General features: G+C 41.1%; 2 protein-coding genes across 2 annotated transcripts in view; both read right to left on the reverse strand.

The window, feature by feature from the left end:
* Window positions 1-1,427, reverse strand: part of LOC113457208 (DNA ligase 1-like) — a 2,804-nt gene extending 1,377 nt beyond the window's left edge. Inside the window, exon 1 of the mRNA XM_026783876.1 lies at window positions 1,058-1,427. Within this exon, the coding sequence (XP_026639677.1) occupies window positions 1,058-1,417 (360 nt within the window). The 5' untranslated portion in view covers window positions 1,418-1,427. The remainder of the gene's footprint in view (window positions 1-1,057) is intronic.
* Window positions 1,428-1,527: 100 nt separating this feature from the next.
* LOC101984387 (guanylate-binding protein 1-like) overlaps window positions 1,528-8,379 on the reverse strand; it is a 23,849-nt gene continuing 16,997 nt past the window's right edge. Inside the window, 2 exon segments of the mRNA XM_026784120.1 lie at window positions 1,528-2,079; window positions 2,304-2,406. Of these exon segments, the coding sequence (XP_026639921.1) occupies window positions 1,682-2,079; window positions 2,304-2,406 (501 nt within the window). The 3' untranslated portion in view covers window positions 1,528-1,681.

Genomic DNA, 8,379 nt, shown 5'->3' on the forward strand with positions numbered 1-8,379 from the left:
AGGAAGGAAGCCAGGAAGAAAGAAAGAAAAGAAAGAAAGAAAGAAAGAAAGAAAGAAAGAAAGAAAGAAAGAAAGAAAGAAAGAAAGAAAGCCAGGAAGAAAGAAAGAAAGAAAGAAAGAAAGAAAGAAAGAAAGAAAGAAAGAAAGAAAGAAAGAAAGAACAAAACAAACCACAAAATCAGTGTCCCATTTTGAAGAAAATGAATTCTACGTCTAACTCACAACTGAACAGAAATTGAGAACAAAGTATAAAGGAAGGTCAGACCGTCACTCATGTAATTGTAAACATTGAGGAGTTCCTTTCCTCATAAACTGTCTCTTAGGAATAAACTCATACTAGGTGAGACAGAAAAACTACCTTTGCAGATCCCACTATGGGAAAAACAGCCTAATCTGTTGTATGTATTTTATATATAGTGATTTTTGAGTCAGGGACTATGGCCCTGTTGGATTTTGAATTCCCTATTTAGCTGAGGATGATTTTGACCTTTTGATCCTCCTGCCTCTATTACCAAAAGTACTTAGATTGTATATTTTTTAATCTTAAGTGAACCTGTGCTTCTTTATTCTACATAATAGGAATATAGTTCTTGGTTCATAGAGTCTTAAGAAAGAAATAAAGGTATAACACAAAGAGTATAGCTCCCATAATACAACATATATGTTCCAAAATAACTGAGTGTGATGCCATGACTTACTAATCACTTCATCACCAGACATGAACAACAGACTATCAACCAGATATTTAGGAATTAACAGCACATGAGATCAGGCTTGGTCAGGCTTTAGGCTTCAATAATTTCCTGATTAACAGAAATGAGGAGAAAAGGAGTCTGGATAGATGGCTCAGTGATAAAGAGGATGTTACAGACTGGAATTCAGTTCCAATAATCCATGACATGGGACACACAAACACCTATAACTCTAGAATAGGGTACATCTGACTTCCTCTTTCAACCTTTACATATATTACATGCACATGTACATACATACAAACACACACACACTTTAATGTATTATTTAAATAAAAGCACTGAAGATAATGCAATTTAAGTACCTCTTTCACTTCCTCCTCCAACTTCTTAAAACTTTTCTTATTCAATATATCAATAAACTGTTGAATGAACTCCTCATTGTTATTGTCATTCTCTTGAACCAACTGTTGATTCCTCTCTTGCATTTCTCTGTTCTGGGCCTGTTCCTTCTCTATCTTCTCAGTCAGATCTTTTACCTCCTTCTCATGACTCCTCTCTCTCTCTTGCAGTGTCTGTTCACATTTCTGTTGCTTCTCTCTCAGTTCCTTCTCCATCTTCTCAGTCAGATCTTTCATCTCCTTCTCATGACTCTTCTCTTTCTCTTGCAGCAACTGTGCATGTATCTGTTCCTTCACTCTCGTTTCAGCCTGTTCCTTCTCCATCTTCTGAGTCAGATCTTTCAGCTCCTTCTCATGACTCTTCTCTCTCTCTTGCAGCAACTGTTTCTTCTTCTGTTTCTTCTCTCTCATCTCAGCCTGCTCCTTCTGCATCTTCTCAGTCAGATCTTTCAGCTCCTTCTCATGACTCTTCTCTTTCTGTTCCAACAACTGTTCATACTTCTCTCGCACTTCTTTGTTCTGGGCCTGTTCCTTCTGCAATATCTCAGTCAGCTGTTTCATGTGCTCTTGATGACTCTTCTCTTTCTCTTACAGCAACTGTTCATAATTATGTTGCATTTCTCTAGTCTCAGCCTGTTTCTCCTCCATCTTCTCAAACAGCTCTGTCAACTCCTTCTCATGACTCTTCTCTTTCTGTTCCAACAACTGTTCATACTTCTCTTGCACTTCTTTGTTCTGGGCCTGTTCCTTCTGCAATATCTCAGTCAGCTGTTTCATGTGCTCCTGGTGACTCTTCTCTTTCTCTTGCAGCAACTGTTCATAATTATGTTGCATTTCTCTAGTCTCAGCCTGGTCCTTCTCCATCTTCTCAGTCAGCTGTTTCATGTGCTCCTCATGACTATTCTCTTGCTGTTGCAGCAACAGTTCATACTTCTGTTGCATTTCCTTCTGCATTTCTGCTGCAGCTTCAGCTCTCACATGTTCCACTGGGAAGGCAATCAAGAAGGAAGATGTAAATGCAGCATGTGATGCTTTCTTCCTCACCTGCTCCATTGTTACTGCTGAGGTCATAGTACTACCATGTCTGATACTAGCCAATGAGACAAAGCTTTGTTCTTTTAGTGCTGCTTAAAGGTCCCAGGTTTATAAGCAATCTTATAAAAGACTCCACAGCTTACAAGGGCATGTAGTCATATAACTTGTTCCTTACCTTCAATCTCCTTTTCTTTTTCTGTCAGAGTCTGGTCTGTCTGTAGAACTGGATCACTCAGTTCTTCCTTTGACTGCAAAAATTTCTGCAGAACTTTTTCAGCCTTCAAGTTCAGAGAACACGATGTTAACAGAAGGAATGACTGGAAACATTTGTGCCTGTCTCCCTATATCTATCCCTTTCTTCTAGTCACACCTCTTGGTACTAAGATTCCCAGGTATAAAAATTGCCGCATGGTTCAGGGTGGACCCCACTCAGAAATTTTTTTTATTGCAGGCCTGTGTTTGACAAAAAAGATTATCCTACTAGACTTTGGCTTCTAACTTTGGAGTTAATGGTGCTGTGGAGATAAATAGGGTGAATTTGTTGTAGCTTTCATAAAGAACAAATAAATGTGAGGTAATGAGAAAAGGCATTAGTATTGTTAGATGCTACTTAGCAGCATGGAGTCCAGTTTGTCCTGGCAAGTCTGCCTTAAATTGTTATCCACTATTTCCTGAGGCTGAAATGCAATCCCAAACTCCCTGACACAGGTGTCTGTAATAAGGCTATACCACATATATTCCATCCCTTTCTGGTTGATCGGATCTAGCACCAGTCACAAACACAAACCACAGGACTCCCTTATACTAAAAGTATGCTTCTAAGAAAGGTCCCAAACTGTTTCTTCCAATATTATGTTATGATTGGATGGGACTCAGGAACTGTCTCTTTCTGATTTTTCCCCATTAAAACTGACTGCTACCTCTGTCTTGGGTACATTGTATGGATGCTGAAACCTCATGCCTCTCTGATATATCATTTTTAAATAAGTTTTTGGCCTGAGCAAACCCTGCCTTTTTCTGCAAATTATTTTTATATTCATAGACCCTAACGTTTGGGGCCTTTTCTATTATCTGATGGTCCACTGGTTTGAGACTCTGGCTCAGCTGAATGCTCCTTATCCATGTAGCAATTTCCAGATGTAAGCACTAGAGGTTTTATGGTCTGTGGCATCTTTTTACTAGGATCCAAGAGAGAAGAGACTGAATGAAATATTGCTCCTGAGGTCAGAAAGAGAAGAGAGTCATCTCATTCCCTCCTTGGGCTTCCAGCAGTTGGGAGCGTCTGGGTCATCTGGTTTCTAAAACTCAGCCAAAAAGGTGCCTGATCCACCTAAGTCTGAACAGAATCATGTTCTAATAAAACCCTTGTCTCCCTGGACTCCATCTGTGTCACTGTGGTCTCTCTGTCTCTGTCAAGTCAGACTCTTTATTTCACTTTGTATACTCACTACTGGTATCCTCTCTTATTGGAGATCATGGGGCAAACTCCATCTTTGGGCCAAAATTTTCCCATAGACCTTGTCTTAAAGCACTTTTAAGACTTCAAGAAGAAAGTCCAGGAATCAGGAGATTTTGTCTTCCCTAGAAAAGTTCACATTGTCTGTCACCTTTAGTGATTAACTTTTGGAGTCAACTGACCTTCCAAAAGCACCTTTAACCTATTTCTCTTGCAGTCCACACAATAGTTTTTGGCAGCCCAGACCAACTTGACCAAATGCCTTATGTAGTGGCCTGATCGGTGCCCCTCTTCAAAGATAACACCCAAAGAAACTGCAGTTCCATCTGCCAACTTAATTGGAGGTAATCTCTACTGTCTTCCCTCAAAAATCTTGGACTCCTATCTTAACTTACTTTGGGGAAGTCTCCCTCTCTCTTCCTTGTGTGTGCATTCAATAAATGGGGAACTCAGAGACTCTCTCGGTTCTCTCCCCCACTGGGGCTGCTTGAAGATTATGGTGACAATGGCCCTGCTTACTAAGGACTCTAATAAATTAAATCTGTGGCTGAAGCTTACCATCATGTCCCCACATGCAATGAAGAGTCTCCTGAGGAATCCGCACTCCAGCTCCTGACAGATGGGTAACAAGTGCTTTTCTCACTCACTATCAGGCTTTACTGCTAAACTGACCTAAAATAACCTTTTCCCAACCATCCATACTCAATCCATTCTCCATGCTACCTGATAGTTTGGGAGCATCCCTTCAGGAATGTATAGACATAGTACCCAGCTTCCGGAACATTAGGACCAAGATGACCTATGTCCCAGGACAGAAGTTGGCAGGGACTGCTGTAATGATTTTGAGAAAGATACTATGGACTGAAGTCCTCCTGTGGGCACTTCCATCCAAAAGGCAAAACTGATTGTATTGACTGTGGCCCTAAATCTGAGAAAAGGAAAAAAAAATAATGTTTATACTGACAGCTGCTATGCCTTTGTAATATTCCATGTGCATGTGGTTGTAGGGTAAAATTTTCAGCCAAAGAAATCCCTGAATTCAGGGCCAGTGAAAGAAATACACCTGGGACCTGAAACCCGAACAAATAAAAGAGACCCAGCCTGGTCATGAAACCAGAGCCATTGAAAGGAACACACCCTAACAATGAACACAGAACCAGTTTCATGGGATAAAACCTGACTTACATAGTGGACAATGAGGACTACTGAGAACTCAAGAACAATGACAATGGGTTTTTGATCCTACTGCACATACTGGCTTTGGGGGAGCCTAGGCAGTTTGGATGCTCAACTTACTAAACCTGGATGGAGGTGGGCGGTCCTTGAACTTCCCACAGGTCAGGGAACCCTGATTGCTCTTCAAGCTGATGAGGGAGAGGGACTTGATCGGGGGAGGGGGAGAGAAATGGGAGGCGGTGGCGGGGAGGAGGCAGAAATCCTTAATAAATAAATAAATTTAAAAAAAATACACTTTTGCCCTGAAACAAAAACCAAAGAATTATACTCTGAGCCTGAAAACAGAGCCAAAGAAACACACTTTGGTCCTGGAAACAGAGTAGTGAAAGAAACCCACTGTATCCCTGAAAGTAGAGCCATAAGACCAAAATGGATCAGTGAAAGAAATACACGTTGGCCTTTAAACTAGAGTCAAATCTGACCCTGATCAACTGAGCATAAAATCAAACAATTCCTGAGCAGAAAAACCAACCAATCCTTGATCAGAAAATCAATCAATGCATGAGCACTAAATCTAGTCAATCTGAGTTTGTCCAAGCTCAAGGAGATCAAAATCTGACCAATTCTCTATCTAAAAATCTCCCTGGAAAACTCTGCCTCTAAGAAATTCTATATAGGCCCTGTGCCTGTTCAGCTGGCAGCTGTCCTTCTCCATGCTGGCAAAGCAACCACTCTCCTGGATTTCTCCTTCCCAAATATATGTCTTAAAATACTTTTGGGGTGAAGACCTTTTTTCCCTGGAATGGAGCAGAATCTCAGCTCGCAAATTCTCTTTGCAGAGTGGAGCAGAGAAGCAATGGACCTCTCTACTAAGAAAATCCGTAGCAATGTAGAGCAGAAGTAACAACTTTCTACAGATGCTGAAGGAGACTGCTACATTTCTGCAGCAGTTCTTCACTTAGCAAAGTGAAGCAGAAGTAACAACTGGGCCAGAGTTGAGAAGAAAAGGCTCTCACTCGTGGGAAACTCCCTTAGGGGAGTAGAGCAGAGTTCAGCTGTAGTGGCCCGCTCTGGGAAAGGGAAAGGATTGTTGCATCCTGTAGGGAGATAAAGCCCCACCAGAACCCAGCTTCAGGTATAGTCTGACTTCCCAACAAGTCGGTAAATCTTTCTTCTCACAACTGAAAGATTCCCGGACACCTTCCATGTAGGTATAGCCAGCCTGACTTCCTGTAAAGTCAGTATACCATTGTCTCAGAGGTATATTTGGTATCCAGGATACCTTCCTTCACAACTTCAGATATAGTTTACTTCCCAACAAGAAAGGATACCTTTCCCTCCAGAGATATAACACTTGCATGTATTGCCTGACTTTTAAATACTTTTCCCTCCAAGGACTGTAACTCTTTCAGGTGTAACCTGATTTCCAACAGTCAGGATATCTTTCCCTCTCAAGATGTAGAGGTTTAACATTTGCAGGGGCCATATACAGAAAAAAAGACCCTTCTTAGTGAAAATGATAAATCAACCAAAAACAGGCAAGAAATTCTTGATCTCCTAGATGCCCTCTGGAATCGGAGTTAGCAGACCACTAGTGAAGTGGCACAACTGATTCCACTCTCAACAATGCTCCTGCTGTTGGCTCTAACACTACCAGAACTGCCTACCTACTTAATTAGGGATGATGACGTCTTCCAGGGATGGCCCCATGGGTTAACTAAACTGGAATCATCCAACAGATGCATAGACCTACCCTAGACTCTGGAAAGGGCTTTATTTAATCAAACAGCTTCATGAAAGGACCGAATTTGGTAAAACAAAATTATTCACATTGTTGTCTAAAGATTATCTCATCCATTCCTTAATTTTATGCTTTAAGACATCGTTTCTATGTTCAGCAAGTCCAGTTTTATCCCAGGCCTTTTCAGACCCAGGCCAGCTGGCCTTGGTGAGTTCCCAATAGAACATCCCCATTGTCTCAGTGTGTGGGTGCACCCCTCGCGGTCCTGAGTTCCTTGCTCTCGTGCTCTCTCTCCATCTGCTCCTGATTTGGACCTTGAGATTTCTGTCCGGTGCTCCAATGTGGGTCTCTATCTCTGTCTCCTTTCATCACCTGATGAAGGTTAATATTCAGGAGGATGCCTATATGTTTTTCTTTATTTCTTATTTAGCTTCTCTAGGATCACTAATTATAGGCTCAATATCCTTTGTTTATGGAGGACTACTGAGAACTCAAGAATAATGGCAATGGGTTTCTGATCCTACTGCACGTACTGGCTTTGTGGGAGCCTAGACAATTTGGATGTTCACCTTACTGGACCTGGATGGAGATGGGGGTTCCTTGGACTTCCCACAGGGCAGGAAACCCTGATTGCTCTTTGGGCTGACTAGGGAGGGGGACTTGATTAGGGGAGGGGGAGGGAAATGGGAGGCGGTGGCGGGGAAGAGACAGAAATTTTTAATAAATAAATAAATTTATTTAAAAAAAATACATCGTTTCTAGATGTCCGGCCTGGCAGGATACCCATGCTGGACTACAGCAGGACCAGGAGCACAATAAAGGGGAAAGAATGAAAGAATTGTGGTGTTGGAGTACTAGAAAATAGAGTTCATTGAGGGAAGGCCCAGGACCTATGGACTTAGATATCTGCTGGTACAGGTAGGAGCCTTCGTTGTTTGGGCAGAAGCTTTCACAGCAAAAGGAGAGGCAGCTGTCACACTGGCAAAAAAAAAAAAAAAAAAAAAAAAAAAAAAAAAAAAAACTGCTGCAGGAGATCATCTAAAGGTTTCGCTTACACACTGCACAAAACTCAGAAATGGAGCAGCTTTTGTATCTCAGATTATACAGGAATTGTCTAAGACTTTGTGAATAAATTGGAAAATCCATTTGGCATATCACCGCCAGAACTCAAAGCAGATAGAAAGAATAAAATGAACCTTAAAGAGACCTTCCTGAAACCTAGAGACTGAAAAGGATGGGATGATAGTCTTAGTCTTCTCCTTTGCTGTTCTTTGGGTTACAAATACTACTTAGGAAATAGAAACAGAAGAGTCATTGCCAAACCCTTTTATGAAGCTACAGTCACCCTGATACCAAAACCACACAAAGACTTAACCAAGAAAGAGAATTACAGGCCAATCTCACTCCTGAATATCAATGCAAAAATTCTCAATAAAATACTGGCAAACTGAATCCAAGAACACATCCAGAAAATTATACATTATAATCAAGTAGCCTTCATCCCAGAGAGGCAGGGCTGGTATATGTAATCCCATCATATAAATAAACTGAAGGAAAAAGACCATATGATCCTTTCATTAGATGTGGAAAAAGCATTTGACAAAATACAACATCCCTTTATGATAAAGGTCTTGGAGAGACTAGGGATACAAGGCTCATTCCTAAATATAATAAAAGCAATATACAGCAAGCCGACAGCTCACGTCAAATTAAATGGAGAAAAACTCAAAACCATTCCACTAAAATCAGGAACAAGACAAGGATGTCCACTCTCTCCATTCCTCTTCAATATAGTGCTTGAAGTTCTAGCAATAGCAATAAGACAGCATAAGGAGATCAAGGGGATTCGAATTGGAAAGGAAGAAGTCAAACTTTCAT

This window comes from Microtus ochrogaster, chromosome 21 (assembly GCF_000317375.1).
Source record: "Microtus ochrogaster isolate Prairie Vole_2 chromosome 21, MicOch1.0, whole genome shotgun sequence".
Classification (NCBI taxonomy): Eukaryota; Metazoa; Chordata; class Mammalia; order Rodentia; family Cricetidae; genus Microtus; species Microtus ochrogaster.